The sequence below is a fragment of the Hippopotamus amphibius genome, chromosome 7 (assembly GCF_030028045.1).
Source record: "Hippopotamus amphibius kiboko isolate mHipAmp2 chromosome 7, mHipAmp2.hap2, whole genome shotgun sequence".
In the NCBI taxonomy this organism is placed as follows: domain Eukaryota; kingdom Metazoa; phylum Chordata; class Mammalia; order Artiodactyla; family Hippopotamidae; genus Hippopotamus; species Hippopotamus amphibius.
Window position 1 is genome coordinate 103,546,534 of NC_080192.1, and position 18,260 is coordinate 103,564,793.

Genomic DNA, 18,260 nt, shown 5'->3' on the forward strand with positions numbered 1-18,260 from the left:
GGAAGACACTACTGGTCTCAGCACACCAGTGTGATGGACACTTGCTTATGTTTTCACCTTTTAGTCAAAAATCAATGTTCACTACACACACACACACACACACACACACACGCCTCTACGTAATACAAAGGTTAGGATGGGAAGCACTAATTCCCAAACCTCCTCTAATACAACAGCCAAACTCATTTCACATGAAGTCCCCAAACTCCTCCCTACACATCACACTCTGAGCTTTAAGAAGTGTATAAATGATTCTTGCCCAATTAAAATTAAACTGCAAACAACATACTTTGTTCCATTAATTCCTGCCCCCCTCCTTCCAAGTTGGGACCCACTCCCAAGGAGAATCTTCTCCTTTATCAGGGCTCAGTGAGAAAGGAGGGGACCAACAGACAGGAGAGGAGAGTGGGTTGGAGTTCAAATTATATTCCTCAGCAGTGAGACCGGCCTTGGCCAAGACCCTGGTCACTACCTGTTTCTCACATAAAGTGTAAGTTGTCCACTTCATTAGACTGCGAGAACTAAATAGATCATGTGTGTGACAGCAAACACTAAAAGTGACTGACCATCAGCACTCCTTCCAAAAACAAACTCCAATTCAGCCAGAACGCCTTCCCTATACCAGCTCCCTCCTGACACCCACCCACAAGCACGCTCTTCACTTTTTCCTCAAGGCTGACAACCAGCCCCTCAATTCCCCCAGCCCCTCTATTCTCTGGCTATCCACACCTGAACCTCTCCTGTATCCAGATGGAACCCCACCCACTGGCTAGGGTTTCCTGACATCCCATCCAGAAGGCCCACTTCCCCTTCTGAACTTTAGGGCTTTGGGGCCATTCCTTTGGTACTTTATCACATGGTATTACTACTACCTGTTAATATTAATTCACTTTTCGCATTTGTGCAGTTAGACCTGAATTTAACAGGGACATTTTTCTGTGGCTGGATGTTCAGAACAAAAGCAAATTCTCCCACACAAGAGACATTATAAACAACAAGCAGGTTCTGTGGCCAGTCTGTAAAACCCCATTTCTACAGCAATACATGCCAGTATGGTTCTCCTAACAAAGGCTTTATGTAAAACACACTCAAAGTAGTTCAACATGGGATTTATTTAAGGCTTAGCAAATCTCATGGTAAACCTATCTTCTCTACCTTGCTCAGCCTGTTTTGGAATTAACGGTGGTTAAAGAAAAAATTCCAGTTTTTGTTGCTTTGTCTTCTTTGAGATTGATTAACAGAATAAGAAGACAGAATATCAGGAAAACAACAAGCAAGAAAAAATCAGTGATACCTGCTATTGGAAATGGTGGGGGCTGGGGGGGAGGGCAGATGTGTTCAGAAAACCTTATCCTCTCAGTCAGAGGCGAGGGCTTGGTATGGCAGGAGCAAGGCAGGAAATGCATCTTACTCAGAACCATGCTGAGGCCCACGGAGAGACGGGGGCAGGCTCAGGCCAGCTTTGAACCTGGAGGAGGACCTGTGGGCTCCACCTCGCCCGCAAAGTCCAGAGGCCCCACTCCCTCCAAATGTCAGTGGGTGGCGCAGGACAAACCTTTACCCCTCAAGTTCTATTTCTAATCTGGACCTGGGACCTGGGACCAATGAAAAAGTGACCAGCGCAGGTTCTGTACTCACAGCTTTTACCTGGTCAGTTGATGCTAGTAAAGGGTAGCCTGTATTTTTTACGGAACTTTAAAGCTAGACATTTATGAAGCTATAGTCCACGGTAATTTCAGGAGAACACCTTGCAAAGGAATGGTTTTCTTTGTCATCAACCCAATCCCGGTTAGCAGCAGCTTCCGAGCTCAGCCTTGGACCTTCCTCACTGCTCTCGAGCTGACAGAGCTTGAGGCACAGACAGCAGCACTTCCAGACATGGATCTTGCCCGAGCCTGGACCAGAGGTGGGGATTCCTGCCCTCTCATGTTCCCCAGCACATCAGAATCAAGTGCCTTGATAACCCAAATGCCTACCCAAAACCTGCTCAAAACTAACTCAAATTTTATTAAGCTGAAATGCAGGGTGGGGTTAGGGTGGAATGGTCTGGATCATTAAGCTAATGTGTTTCTTTGAACTTCACTCAGTAAAAATCAGACAAATTTCCTCCTCTGTAAAGAGGGATGAGCTGGCTCCAAGAATCTATTAGTAAAATAAATTTAGATACTCCAGCCCCTCAAACATTTATCTACTACCTACTGCGAAGCTGGTTGTAAGTGCTGGCACCGAAACGCCAGTGGAGGCACAGCTCCAGATGGGGCACAAATGTCTATGTGACCCAGGGCTTCGGATCACTGGTATTGTGAGCCCAGTGCTGACTGAATGTTACCTGATGATACAATGTTGAACTGTGGACATTAATTTACCCAGGCCTGGGAGCTCCAGCAACCTCACTCATTTTGGAATCTGAAGATGCAGGAATCCTTTGCGGCAAGCCCTCAGGGATGGATGTCCTCTCCTGTGGGGGGAGGTCTCCAACGTGAGTCCCTGGCAGCCTCTGTAGCCAACAGCAGACTGTGGTCTATATCCTTTCCAGAAGATTCCATGAACCAAATAAACCACGAGGCCAAAGGGGCTGAAAATCTCCAGTATAAATGAACGAGGTCTGTGGCTCACTCTATCTACGGCATCCTTACTTTTGGAATAAGAAGATTAATCAGACTGCCCAACCTACAGTCAGAGTTGGCTGTGAGGAGTGGATAATAAAAGAAGTCAAGGCACTTGGGGTTTTACAAAGTGGTAGGTCACTGCTAAATACAGATGCTGCCACTGACCACCTGAGGGGAGATGGCAGACCTCTTGAGTTCCTCTAGCCCTACTCTCCCAGGCCCCCTGGGTCACTGGGAAAAAAAAATGTGTGTGTGTGTGTGTGTGTGTGTATATATATATATACATATATATAGATAGATAGATAGATGGCAGCAGATAAAGAGAAGAGTGGGAGGTATCTACAAACAACCAAAAATCATGCTTTGTTGGTTGCTTTTTTCTCCCTCCTAATATTTTCGTTCCTCTTTTCAGAATAAAGGGCAAAGGGTCTGATCCCATTTATTATGTGGACATTATCAAGGGCACAATCTTCTTGGTATAAAAGAATTATGGACCTTCCAGGGCGAACAATTTACTCCCCACAGCTCTGAAGACGGGACCCTACTGGGACAAAAATAAATGTTCAAACTAATTTCTAGTTTCACGTGACCTTTAATGAAACATCATTCAAAAAAAAATCAATAGACCATCATACTAGGTTAAACATTAAGCGGGAAAAAAAGGTGGGGGGAGTTGAGAGAGTCTGGTTACCAAAATTATATTTAAAGGTGCATATCATAATAATTCTGGCCTAGACTCACATCAAAAAACAAACCAAAATGCACTAAATGACTGGCCCTCCCCCTGTGGACCCACTGCCCCACTCTCACTTTAAAAACCACCTTCAAGGCAGCATCACGGTCACTGAGGCAGGAGCCTCCTTTGTTTATCTAGTTTGCCTAGCTTGACCCACAACCTCTCAAAGAAGATGAGGCAACAGCACGTGTACGCTCAGGGAACAAAGAACATGTGGACAGAACACACTGAGGATGAGACGGGGTTGCGCTGTTCTTGAATGGAGGGGCAGGGAAAGAGAAACCCGACTATTCTTACCAGGGCTCAAAGAGGCCATTCCGTCTGTGGGCTAATGACAGGACAGGGCACAACCGCAGCCCCTTGCCTGTGGCCAGAGGTGTGCGGGTTGGTCTGCATATAGACCCACTGCGGCTGTCAAGTTACAAGGTGGAGATCAAGTTAAAAATAAGGCTTTTTGGCAGCCCTGCCAATCACCAGCATCATATTTTCCTGGTGATGTCACTGCAGATGTGGGCTCGATCCCTGGGCGTCAGCCTTTGGCTCGGGCCCACCACCACCTATGGAACTGTCTGTGCTCTGGCAGGAGACAGCACCCATTTCCACGCCAAGGTGAGACAAAATCTGTTGGGTCAGTTACAGTGACTGGTTTAAGATTCCTCGGTTTAAGGTTCATAAACAAAAGTCACATCAGAGACGGCCGTGGTAGCTCTGGGAAACAGAATGGGGAGAACATTTTCACCGTAGGCTGACAATTCCCGTGCCCGAAAAGGCTCGGTGAATTCATCAGAAGCTCCAAATTTCCAAGGAGACAAAACAACAGCCTCTCTCTCCACCCCCAAAATAAAAACTGTGCATGGAAGAAACTAAAAAAAGGCCAGAGACCACTGACTTCAATTCCTGCCACCTTAAAACGGCAGCTCAGATTTTCCAGAGAATCAGTAAGACATAAATTTAAAATTATTCCGTGATCTCAAGGGATACAGATTCATCCTGGAGCCAGCACCCAGGCCTGGCCCTTAAATTTCCAACACACATGCCCTGTTTAACAGGGGACACCAGCCAAGATCCTTCTGAACAAAGGTAATAACCTTCCAAATAACCAGAATGAAGCCGCTTCATTACAGTTCAAGAAAAATCAGCCACATTCACAACATTACCCTGGGGCTTTCCCCAGCGTGCTCATCTCAATTATCAAGCGTCTCCTCCTCAAAATTACTAACCATTAACTGCAGAAATCAATAGGAGCCAAGTCCACATTTGATTTTTCAAAAATATTTTCCTACCTACGGTGCACGACACTTCGCATCCCCTCTTACCAGTCTCTCTCCAGAGAGCACTTCCAGCAGCTTGATGAGCATCCGTCCATCCCGAAGGTCAGTGTACAGGTCTGTGATCCGGCAGGACACCCGGGCAAGGTGGGAGTTGACCCACTTGGTGAAGGTCTTCTTCTGCACGGCTTCACGTTCATCTGCAAGCAGAGAAAGCTCACTGTACCACCAATCACAGCCTGGGCAGTGATGGGTGTATGCCAGTGGGGACACAAGACCCTGGCCAAAGGAAGGAGAGCAACACAACTGCAACGGACCTTAGCTCCTCTAAAGCAGGGTCAACAACTCGGGAACAGAGGAACCACACGATCCTTGAACACCTGAGCCCCTAAGCATGACCACCAGCAGAGCATCCTTTGCTCACACTCGTTTCATTTTCTTCCACCTCTGCTGAAGAGGTAACAGGATAGAGAAAAGATGACGGTGGGGTCCTCTACAGGCCTGCCCGATAGTATAATACTTGGCTGGTAAAGTTTCTAACGTGTGTCAGCTACTATTCCTCCAAAGGGCAAGAATGGGGGAAGCACACAGTACACAGAAGCACATGGGGCAGAAAAGCTCAGGAGACAGCCAGAAATTACCTCCCTCGTGTACAAAGGATCAAGCAACACCTGACAAGGTAAATTCACTCATGACCTTGATCTGCAATGACCCTTTCCCCTGCTTAGTTGGATGTTCAGTAAACAACAGAGAAAATGGTGGGCAATGTGGCAGAGCACAAAGAGACCTGGCCGGGAACTGGGAGAGCAGGGCCTGGGCCCACTGGTGAGGTTTCGTCAAAAATGTGCTGAGACACTGGGTTCAGTGTCCCCTTCCATAAAGTGAGTGGACGACTATCATCTCCAAACTTCAACCATTCCTTGAAAAGGCAACTGCTGGTTAATGGTCCAAATTGGGGTAGTTGCACATCTAAATCATCTAGGAAACAGTATTAAGTTTTTCAAGCCTCAGTTATCAAGTTCTGTACAATTCAAAGCACAAAATTCTAGACACATCTGCCTTCACATTTCATACAATAGGCTTCCCATCTCCTTGCCTCTGAGAATGTTCTAAATGCAGGCTATTGAAGATCTTTAACAGAGACCCACAGAACGTTCCCTGTACCCACTGACTCATACTCCCTGACTGTTCTCTACTGAGCTACCCTTTGGTTACATACTCACCCCACTTTCAGTTCCATCAGCATGAATTTGTCCTGAAAGGACCCAAGACTTCCTCCTTTCAGTGTTAGACCCAAACCCACCAAGATGTTTATGCACCAATCTACAAAAAAGCGAGCAGACTCCAACAACTTTTTGTGTACTTCAGCATCACTGAGTGACGACTAAAAAGCCACCCTTGCTGATGGGGCGTGAACTTGATGGCCTGGGTGTACTGGGTTCCCAGGCTGGCCAGGGTGTCCTGGGAATGTCCGCCTGGAAGACTCTGCTGAGGCCTCCAGCCACCACAGGTTGGGAATGAGGCACAGACAACAAGAAACGAGGCTTTACTGCTGCCAACCAGGCAGGTGAGGCCACCAGGGCACCTGCCAAGACAGCCACCCACCTGCGCAGCCAGCAGCTCCTCCTGGCCCAGCCTTCCCCTGAGGGAACAGCCCACCAGAGGAAAGGAGGGTCTTTCCCTGCGACAAAGGCCAACTGAAAACAGACAAAGGATCAGAAAGGGCAGAATTGGGGGAACAAGGAAAAAGGCAGTGAGGGGCAGAGTGCAGACTGAAAAAGGAGCTGCACCAATAACATCACGATTGGTCGCAGAGAAAAGATCTCATGCATTATTAATCACGCAATCATGATGATGGATGGTAACTTTACAAGAGCGACACAGGAGCTGTATTTTTTGGCCTAAGGTTGGCTGTTTTGAAAGAGCAGGTCCAGAGCAGAGTACATAGACACATGAAGCTTCTCCTAGGGACACGTCACAGGTGGCAACTCAAGGTTCAGACGCATTCAGGGTCAACTAATTTTTTTTCTAAATTATAATATCTTTTATGTGCTACACTGTTGCAAATGTCTTTAGTAAAGCCCTTGATGGGTATCCTAAGCTGTAATTAAAGGGCCTGGGGCTCCAAATCACTATCACACCCAGCCTATCAAGGGAACAAGATAAAATGAAAACCTGCTCGGATTAAGTTATTTCTAAATAAACAAGTACCAAATGTGTCCCCAGCCAACTATCACTGCTTTGGGTGAATCTCACATTACAGAAACACTCCCGGCTTCTTTCAGGTTCTGAATTAACAGGTTCCTTTACAAGGAGATTTCGAGGATTTCCTTCTAAAGACAGCGCACTCCCACAGCACTCTGCTCTGAAGAGTTAGAGTCCAACCCCAACCATTCCCCCGTGAAGACGCAAACAAAGAGGCCACGCACGGAGCAGAGGGAACTGAGCGGTAACAGAACAGGCTGAGGATCTGAGAGGGAAGGGCTCCTCAAGGCTGCTGGGGTCCTCAGAACCTCCTGGAAGAAGGGAGGAAAGAAGAGGAGGAAGGGAAGTTCAAAAACAAAATCAAACAAAAGGAATGAGAACTTGCTCTCTTGCCCTTTTCTCCTGTTTCCCCGCTCTCTACTCTGCCCCCTGGCCTCGGAGCAGGCTCCAGGTAGCCCGAGTGTGCTAGAAAAATCAGAGGGTTCAAGTTCCTTGGGCTTGCTGGAAAAGGCATGGAAGATTCCATCCAGGGACTAGACCAAAATCAACACCCTTACTACACATCAGGGGCAGGAAACAGGCTCAGCCGAGAGACACAAAGCCCGGCCGACTTAGCGGGTCCTCTTACAATGGACCATTTGGTGAACAACAAACACTTCTGAAGCCGGAAGGAGGGAAAGGCAGGGAAAACACCTACCCAGCGGGCCAGCTGAGAATGAGGCTGCCTGTCCTTGGGGACTCCGTCCTTTGTTTCACCCTTCCTGGGAAGGCGCAATGACATCACCCCTGCACTCCCAACCCAGTGAGGCCAGGACAGATCGGGCCAGACGCCGGCCTGAGGAGGAGCTGGAGGCCCTTGACGCAGACAAGGGAAGACAGTTCAGAGGCATGTCCCCAACGTCAAGCTGCTGTCACTGTGCCTGAGCTGCATGAGGAGGTGGTGGGAGCAGCAGAGGGAAGAGTGCCCACTTCTAGTTCTACGAGTATGAGCAGCTCTGGAGACGCAAAAAGGGAGCCCTTACAAGCTCCACTTGATTTGGTTATTTAGACCAGTGGTTCTCAACTGGGGGCGATTCTGCTCCCCAGGGGACACTGGGCAATGTCTGGAGACATTTCTGATTGTCACGACTGGAGGGCAAGTGCCTCTGGCGCCTAGTGGGTAGAAGCCAGGGATGCTGCTAAACATCCCACAGGGCAAAGGGCAGCAGTCACAACAAAGGATTCTCCAGCCCCCAATGTCAGCAGTGCCTGAGCTGGGTTGAGAAACCCTGGTTTCGACATTCTGGGCTTCCACCAGCTGGAGTTGACATTAAGACACCGGAGCTGGGGTACTATTCATTCATTACTCTACGCCTGCATCAAAGACTTTTTGATCCGGATGGTGTGCTTGTTGGCTGATGGCAACAGAAACTCCCTGCCCTCAGGTTCACTCAATTCCATAAAGAGCTGGCTACTTCCCTCCAAGGCAGAAGAGCCACCACAGGGGTGGGCGCGGTCTGGGTCAGCGTGACGTGGGCATTTCTGTCCCCCATACCACCTCCATCCTCCTTCTCCCCTTCAGGGCTTTATATTGCTTTGAGTCAAGCCAAATCGTGCCTGCATCTCCTCCCAAGAATACAGCTGGACAAGCCTGACGCTGTGGTAGGTTCCCACCTGTCTCCGCAAACTCAGCAGTGGTGCCTCCAAGGAACGGGCACCCCACAGCATCTCCCTGTGAGTATCCTTCAGCTGTGCTCGCCCCTCTCCCCTACATTATACTTATGTGGAGAGAGTCACCGAAAGGTTGCTCTGGCATTCAGAGAGGACATCAAAGTGCCCGGCGTGTTGTAACTCTCATACCTGGGCTCCCTCTCCCCTTTCCCAGCAAAGCAGCTCTTTCAACAACTCAAACCATTCAAGAAACTTACCAGGGATCATGGAATCGTATTATTTCAGGGTGGAACAAGGCTTTACAAGTCATCTGAATCACCTTTCCTTCAAAAGCAAAAACTCCCTTCTACTGCACCTGGACCAGCTATTTAAAAATTCCAGAAAAGGAAGTGGGTGGGGGAACTGTGTGTGTACACAGTAGGAGGTTAATAGTTGTACAGAAAGAAAACGACTTGTTTTTTCTTATTAAAATAATAATAGCATTCACTGCCTACTTACTATGTCCCTGGTACCAATCTATGTACTTTACACCCCTACTGCTCCATGAGGTAGGATCTATGAACTCTCCAGGGCAGGCTGGCTCCAAAGCCTGGGTTCTAGTCACTATGCAATAATGTCTCTACCACAACATTTAAAAAAAAAAAAAGTTTCAATGATACAACATATAGAATCATCTGTAATCTCAGCATCTTAAACCAAGTCTTTATTTTGTGAAAGGGTCCGCTCCATCGCTGGGTAGCTCCAATTGTTGGGATGCTGTCTCCATCAAGACTTGATCTGGTTCTGTGGCCTGCCAAGGAAGCTTGTTCCACCCTTGAAACTATGGAAAATAGGTCTCCTCACTTCTCCACATAAAGGCCTTCAGGTGTGAACACTTCTCACTGACCCCTTTGTGCAGGACTGTCACAATGTGGCAGGCAGAGTGGAACCCAAGATGGTACCCGAAGACACGGCCACCTCTTGGTGGCCTATCAATACAAGCCTGGACTTGAGGCAGCCGTAGCACCAGCAGTCCAGAGGCAAGAAAAGTGGGGAACCGCGTAAGGGAAGGGCAAAAAGAACCCAGCAGCCCTCTGTGGGAGGAAGCCTGGTAAGGCAGTCTGTGTATCAGTGCAGGGGTGGTAGTCAGGAAGGACTCTCAAACCTGCTCTCAAAAATAAGTTTGCCAGAACCACAGATTCTACCAGAATGTCTGTGGAACCCCGAGAACCTAGGGACCAAAGTGGTTCCAAGTGTGAAAATCCAGCCAGCTAAGTCTTCTTTGCCCCACAGGCTCAGACATGAACTAGCCAACCACCTGGTCAATGAGGACCACTGGGAAGCAAACAAGAAACCCAACCTTGAGTGAGTGACAACATCTGCGTTGGCCTCTGATTGGAAGGAGTAAATTATAAATGGCTATCTACCATGGTGCCCTTTCCTGGAAACAGAAATTTACAAGGTGATGTGCCTACAATGACACCATCATGCATCTGAACAGCAATTCAGACTTCCTCAAAGCTCACTAGGTCTGCACACCAGCTCCGTCAGGGAGGTGGGACACCAGCATGATCTCCAGCAAAGCCCGAGGCTTTGTGAAAGCTGCTCAGTGTCACCAGCCAGCAGTGTGCTAGGTGTGCTGGGTGTCCTTGGGTGTTGTTCTGTCTCTTCCACTGTTGAGGTTAAAAAGGAGTAGGGTCTTTTCCTCTGAGTATCTAGATTCACTGTCTTTTGTTTTCAATACATAACTTGAAATTTTCAAAAGACGTCTTACAGAAAGAGGATGAGATATATAGAACAGAGAAACATACTTGCTTAATTTCAACCACAGGGCTATGAATATCCTCTCCATCACCCTCTTCTAGAAGCACATAACTGACTTTCTCTTTAGGGAATGACTATGATCAACATTGGAAGGCTGGAATGCTTCAAAACTTATTTACTCTGGAGAATTGGCTGTAACTGGAAAAATGAACACTGTGTTAGCATGAGTTAAGCTACAGGATATAGAAATAGCTTTGATGAACAGAAGGGCATTGTGATATGGAAATGATTGTACAGTATCTTTCTGCAACACCCTCTGTACAGAATGCTAAACATAATCACATTCACCATATGCTACAGCTCCAGCTATGGAAAAGGATGGGAGCCAGGGAGGAAGAAAGACCTGAAGGCATGTAACCATCTCTGGATGGAAAATAAGGGAAATACAGAAACGGGAACTGACAAATGACTCCATTTATTATTTCCTCAAAGGCTGAATTTATACCTGGCTGAAGAGAGCAAATCTTTCTTCTTTTCAAACAGTCTGAACCTGCTGGTGTAACCCAATAACAGGTTCTTCTATCAGGATCTTCCTCAATTGTGGTAAGATAATTGCCTATCTTAAGTAAGGGCTGGCAATCATGTGCAATTTTTCTACATATAAATATATAGCTAAGTTAGGTATAGACTTGGGTTCACAGAAGGGAAGGAGGTACAAGGATGGAAGCGGAAAAGAAATCAAAAGGAGATGATAAAGCAATCATCCCATGAACACATCCCCACAACTGGCTATTTAAATCAACAATACTGTATAGCTAGCTGAGTAAGGACTAACCCGTACTTGAGAGTATTAATAAGCTCCAATATTTACAAAGTGCATACTGCATGCAGAACTCTATGTAAGACAAGCTCTCTTGCCCTCAATGAACTAGAAGTCTGCCTGGGGAAAACACATGGCAAGTTAAAAAATAACAAAAGATACTACAAAGCAGTACAAGATCAGCTGCCAGGAGAATGATTTCAACAATGTATTTTTGGGTGTCTGGAAGAAAAAACTTAGGACAATTAGGATGGTTTCAGGCCCCATCAACCAACAGTTTCTGAAATCCCCGGCCTTGATGGCTTTCCCATTCTTACCCTTCTTAAAACATCACTGCCATAGTTGTCTACCCCAAACAGCAATTCCAAAGTTATGCCGCTGAACCAATACCTTCCACGGCCCCCAGCCATCTACAAGAGGGTCCAAATCTGAGTCTAGCGTGCAAGGGTCCTGAGCAGCTTCTCCCAGGGCACCTGCTTCCTCTGGGATCTTCCCTGACACCTACCCACCTCTGTGTTCCAGTCCAACCCAACAGACCTTCTTATTCATCATGTTTTCAACTCTCATCTTGCACATTCCTTTTTCCCACCTTTGCTTACACTATTCTCCTAACCTGGAAAATACTTGTTCTTCTTTGGCCCCTCTTCTAAGACCCGGGGCAAGATTAGTTCTTCAAAGAGGATTTCACTTGATGGGAAGAGGTCTCTGTCTCTCTCATCTTTTTATTATGCATCCTGTGTTCTACCTCCTCAACTAGTCTGTAACTGCCTCCAGGGCAAGGACCCAATTCTACATCCATTTAGAGCCTTAGCATGTGCCTGGGGGGTGGGGGGTGGGGTGTAAAATTAAGATTTGTTGAATAAATCAACAAACCTCTAGTGTCCAACAAATAAGCTCTCAACAAGTCTTGCTGCCATTGGTGGTCCCAACTGTTAATGAACAAAGACGTTCCAAACCACAGCCACAGGCCCTAAGCAGTTAAACATTATCACTGCATGTCACTAAAAACTTTAACAACTGAACTGTAATTGTTCTTCAGGCTCTGAGAAAATGATGAAAGTGCAATTTTGTGGTACTGTCTTTCAGATTAAAAAGGGGTCTTCGGGGATATGTGTATAAAAACAGATGATTGCACCTGGTGTACCACCAAAAAAATAATAAAAAAAAAAAAGGGGGTCTTAAGCTAACCTAAAAAGTTTCATAAAATTTTGTTTGTTTTTGTTTTGTTTTGGGGCAATTGCCACCACATATCCATACAGCGAGAGTGAAGCTGTAACACACATAAGGGTATAATTGTGACATTATTTTAACATGACCCAAACAAGCCAATAGTCACAAGACTTAATGTATACTAATTTTAACAATTTATCCATGAAAACTCAATTCTTGAGTTGTCTCAAAAAAAAAAAAAAAAGAATTCTAATTCAAAACAAAAGAATACAGTAGGGTGGAGTCCTCATATGTGCCTTGGCTTGAAAAAATAAATAAATCATTTCCCAAGAGCAACATGCAAAATACACAGAGCAGGAAACCGGAAACAGGCAACTGGCTGTATTGATAGTAGAGAATCAAACTGTTATCTTGAGGCAGCAAAAGGAAGGAAACTAATCTTTTGACTGAAGGCCCTGTGACGGATTAGTCTGGGGACCTTTATGTTTGCTGATTTGTATATAAATAGAACTTGAGTTAAAATACTTTTCTTAACAGTTTAACCAGCTTCATCAACAAAACACATGTAAACATCTGCTCTAAATGCATGTGCAGCAAATATGCAATTCTCTGCTAACACTGAACACTCCGATGTGCAGACTGTAAAACAACCATGAACTCCCAGTAACCCGGCACCTACAGCTTATGTCAGCTGAGCAGGCCCTGCTCACCGCTTCAAGGGGGTCCGTCTTCTGAGCAGCACAGCCCCGGCTCTGCCACGGTGGGACCTGAGGCACTGCACAGGGAAGCTCTGGAGGAGACCTGCAGTGATGAACTGAGAAAGCAGGCATGGCCCAGGGCCCCCGGCCCGGCCATGGTTATCACCTCAAGGTGAGCCCCTTAAAGTCACAAACCACCAAGGCTGAGGCTTCGGAGGAGGCGGAGGTGGTGGTGGGCACCAACTCCAAAAGCAAATGGGCAGAGCAACAGCACTGACTCCTCTGAGATGCAAAGGAGGGTGAATGAAGTAGCATACAACGCCAAAACCAGGAGGGAAGAGGAAGTGAAACACAGTAAGGACACACAGAGACAGGACCTCAGGAAGAAATATTCAGAAACCACCCGCTCAAAGAGCCTGAAAACGGGTGGCATGCTTCAAAATGCCTCCACACAGAGGACGTCATCCCATGAGCCCGCTGCCCTGCTACTCTCCACCTCTGCGGGACGGCCAGCAGGAACCAGCCTGAAACTGCGGCCAAGGAGGATCAAGAACACAAAGGATGAAGTCAGTCCTCCTCTGCTCCTATGCACTGATGGATGCTGTGGCAGGCTCTTCCTTAACTTTACTTTGTTTATAATAAGCCGTCAGTTCTATCTAGACAAGGCCCAGAGGTTCTGGGGATTCTCCTGAGGGCATACTGCTACCAAAGCACACCCAGGATCAAAACCTTGAAGAAACCTGAAGCTCCCATTCACATCCCACCCCACAGTGCCTGTCGAAAACACGATGTTACCTCCCCAAACAGCACAAAAATCATAGCCACCGATCTCAGCTCAGTTTCTTCATGCCTGAAAATTAAAACAGGCATCAGCAAGCTTTGGCCTTACTGACTGTTTCTGTACAGCCTGAGAGCTAAAAGTGTTTTTCATTCTTTTGAGGGTTGGGGAAAGGCACTGGAGGAGGATGAGGAGATAAGATAGAGACCCCCACATGGCCCTTTACAGAAAAAGTTCGTCAAGTCCTGGTTTCAAACATCTTTTACAATGTCATTGGTCCCACATCCCATTTGTTAGCTTCCTTTTCAAGGATATGCAGCCACGTTGACGTGCTACAGCCACATGTGCTTTTTTTTTTTTTTTTTTTTTTTAAGTTATTTTACTAGGATGTTGCCCACACGTCTAGTCAGTCCGGGCAGGGGTGGGAGGGACGACTCAGGCCCCTCTCAGCTGAGAAGTATTTTTCTGGTTACCAAGACACAACAGGATTAACAGCACTACCCCAGCTGTCCAGAGGGACAGAACATGATGAGTACCACAGGCTGGAACTCAAGGCCACACCTTCTCTCCCCCCTCAAAGGATGTAGGAGAGCCAGGAGGCTGGAGACCAGATTTCCCACCCCCTCTCCAGGTACACAAGCTTCGTCCCTCGATCCTCACCCTGAAGGACATTCTGTTTGCCATCACCTCTCCTCCCCAATGCTTCCTGGAAGGAAGACTACAAACCATTAAGTCAAGGTAGACTGAAGGTGACTTGTAATATCCTCAAAAGGTGGAAAAGACTTGGACCTAAACAGATACCACAACCTTAATTATTAAACTTATATGACAGAATGCTCACATTAATACAGACTAACTAGGTGAGAATTTTTTAAGGGGCAACAAACATAATAGGTCCACTAAAGATGAGACTTCATGAAGGTAGTTTAATTGCAATATATGAAGGTGTGTGTCTGTGTGGTATTGCTTTTTCTAAGCAACAACTGAAGAAGCAGTAAATAATACATTCTGAACCAGACTATTATGTGGCACACAAATTCACTGGTAAAGATAAAATCCTGTAATTCACTTTCAAGGGCTTAAAGGCAGGTTTTTACTATAGGAGTCTTGGAATTAAGTGCAGGTGATGAGAGAAGTTTACCATGTCTCTTTTCTCACGCAATGAACAAAAAAAGGGAGCCATTCTGTTCTGTGGACTGTATGCAGTTGGTCTAGGCCAGTATATTAAAAATCAAATAGTGTGTGCCCAAGCCCTTGCTTATGACTTTTCTATCTTCTCCAGTTTTCCAGAATTCTTAAGGTCAACAGGGCAGGGAGGAAAACAGAATTTTCTTTCATTCACTAGTCACATTACTATCAGACACTCAAGATACAAGAGGACACTTACTACTCAATGTTTTCAAAGAGGCTGATGCTGCCAACAAGATGACTGCACCAACTCCAGCCACTTGGGACACTGCCTGATAGCTCTCCTACATAGTGAGGACGTCCAAATTAACTGCAACTTGCTGAGTCCGAAAAGCTCAGATCCAAGGGATTCTTTTTTTAAACCAGAAAGACGCACAAACAAGAAGGAGCAGTCAAAGGCCTAAAAGTTACCCTAAAGCTGTATGCACTGCATGGATAGTGTAGTGTTTACCAAAATAACCGTTTCTGAATGAATTGATTATGGAAGCACCCATGTAAGAAAAATTAAGCTATCATGGAAATCCGCCAAATAAGGCTATGGTGTGTGAGTTTAATCTACCAACCATTGGCACTGGAACAAGGAAAGCCACTGTGCCACCCAGTTACCACTTGATCTATATGATGATGACAAGATTTCACCTAATGAGAAGAGAAAGTACATTTAAAAAGAAATGAAATGAATTTAAAAGCTGGCTTCTGTCCTAAAGAGCATTACAAATTAGTCACCTAAACCCCTTCTTGCCAGTAACCATGATGCACCACAGACCCTACCAAGGTTGAAATGGCAGAATAATAAATTAAGTAAGACTCTCTCAACGTCAACGCCGAACTCCAAAATTAAATAAGCCCAAGCGTTCATGTGTGTTTGGGAGAAAGGTGTCCAAACTACACCTGGATTGCAGGAGTAACTAGTAGTTCTGCCAAGATGAAAATATAAAATGCATAATGTTATAAAGATAAGCTATTCTCTGAACTATATAACTTTAGAGCTTTGCACTATTTTCTAAATGATATCACAATGCATCAAACCAAAATTTCACTTCTCATTGAATATTCTTCATCTAAGCAGTAATTTCTGAATGATAAATTCTGACCCAATCCTCAATTATTATTTAACTCAGCAACTATTTCACTGGAAACAGATTCCATGTAGATCAGCAAATGGTCTACACACTAGTATCTGACATTCAGCCATACAGGTCTACTGCCCTTTTTTTCATCTTGGATAAACCTATCAACCAATGAGCAACCATTTATTGAGTAAATGGTATGAAGGCAGTGGAAAGAGCACCTAAAAGCATTAAGAGTTCTTACCTTATGGTGATCATTTCATATTATACACAAATGTCAAATCATTATGTAGTACACCTGAAACTAACAATACTGTACATCAACTGTATTTCAGTTTTAAAAAGTTCACCAGCAATTTTCAATTCCTTGAGAATTCACAGCACTAGGTAATTGATACCCATACTCAGCTACCATTTAGTTATTTTAAAGGTGTCAAAATGAAAAAGAGAAAGTTAACACTCACAGCATCAAACACTAAACAATTCTGCTAACTTCCTCTGTGGCTTTCCTCAACCCCACACATAGAATAAATGGGCACATAAGATTTCTTATAAAGCCAAACAGTGCAGAGTTTTGGTGGCCAGATTCTGTAAATACACAATGTACAGTACCTTTTTTTAATAAAGGAGGACAGAAAAACTGGAGGAGGAAATGACCTTAGAGTTAACCCCTGTAATGATCTAGTCAACAGATGGGTGGCCCCGAAGGAGCCCTCACACTAATTAAAGGAGGACAGGACAGTTAACAGTTGCTACTAGTTTTGTTTTTTTTTTTAATCAGTACCTATTTCTCATTGATAGGAACCCTCATCAAAGATTTAAGCGTAGCTTTACAGAAGACAGTGCACAAGGTATGCCCTGGATCACACTGAATCTTCCTCGCTTACAACTGGTCATCCACCTTAACATAATTTTTTCAAGTGAGAAAAGTAACAAAAAGGGGGCATGAAAAGGGAGATCAGTTTTTCTGTTGTTCTATTTGTTTTGGAAACAAATCTGTTGCACAGTGTCGCTTAACTTAAATGTAAGTGTCTTCCCACAGAACCTTTATAAGGTCCCAAAGTACACACCCCACGTGCAGGCCCCCACCCTAACCCTTTTCCCTCCCATCCCCCCAGCAAGGCATTAACTCTCACTCCACAAAAGCGGGGGTTTACAACAGGTGTGGGGACCTGGCTGCTGTAGTTTTGCCGGTCTGTAGGGGAATGGGCCTGTCAAAGGTGAAGTATTACTCCTCGTTACCTAGGTGTGGCCTGGGAAGCCTACTGCTATAGCTGATTAGTTCTTCAGGACATTTTATTGCTTAATAAGACCTTGGCTGTTTCTCACCAACAGCCTCTATAAAGATAATAATCTTGGAACTGGGTGGGAACGGCTGGAGGCCCAGAGATGTTCCGTTGGGGTGGCAGATAGCAGAAGTTCCACTTCTAGGACTAGGTGAAAATAGGCGAAAATAAACTCTGTTCCTTGAACTTGAAAAACAGATCTTGTCTGAAGACAGAGAAATAGACACACTAGTATGTAGTTGGTGGGAGGACAGGTGAGCAATATCAAAGTTTTAAAAATGCATTTTCTCCTTCTACCAAATCACACCTGTAGATACTTTCTAGAAATACTTGCACATAAAGATGCACAGGATATGAACTGCAGATTTCTTTAAATAACTATAAAAACTGGATAGCAAAACAACATAAAATGACCAGAAACAACTAAATATATTAATAGATTGATTAATCAAATTATGATACATTCAGGGACCTCCTTGGCTGTCCGGTGGTTAAGACTCGGCAATTCCACTGCAGGGGGCATGGGTTTGATCCCCCGTCAGGGAACTAAGATCCCGCACACTATGCAGAGCAGGGAAAAAAAAAAAAGCATTCATATAAAAGAACAGTATGTACACTCTAAAAGGGAAATGAAGAGTTACTTACAGAAGAGTGTATATATTTAGTACGACCCTATGAATATTTATTTATTTATTTAAATGTAAGTAATTACATAAACAGGTACAGGAGGATACTTTCCAAACTATTAACTCTAATTATACCAAGGGAGTAGAAGCAGATGCAGAAGGCATTTCTGCTTCTGTATGTCTGCATTGTTTGTTTTTTGGTTTTTCTTTTTTTTCTTAATGAGCACATACCTTTTTTTAAATATGTAAAGGGCATTTCCATTTGAAGGGAAAACACACAATACATTTTTATTTGATAAGAGAACTAAGATTCACCGTTGGGTCTGAGATTGATGAGTATGCATAGAAAGGGCCCTCACTGGAGGAAACTAATTCTCCCAGCGCACTGCAAGAGGTCATATATGAAATGCTGT

At 45.1% G+C, this 18,260-nt stretch overlaps 1 protein-coding gene across 3 annotated transcripts in view; it reads right to left on the minus strand.

Annotated features, from left to right (window-relative positions):
• Nucleotides 1-18,260, minus strand: part of SPTBN1 (spectrin beta, non-erythrocytic 1) — a 187,141-nt gene that overhangs the window by 60,848 nt on the left and 108,033 nt on the right. For all 3 annotated transcript variants that reach the window (XR_009054568.1, XM_057740542.1, XM_057740543.1), the window contains one exon: nt 4,662-4,813. Coding sequence is in view for 2 of the 3 variants with exons in the window: in XM_057740542.1 (XP_057596525.1) it covers nt 4,662-4,813 (152 nt within the window). In the remaining variant the exon portion in view is untranslated. The remainder of the gene's footprint in view (nt 1-4,661; nt 4,814-18,260) is intronic.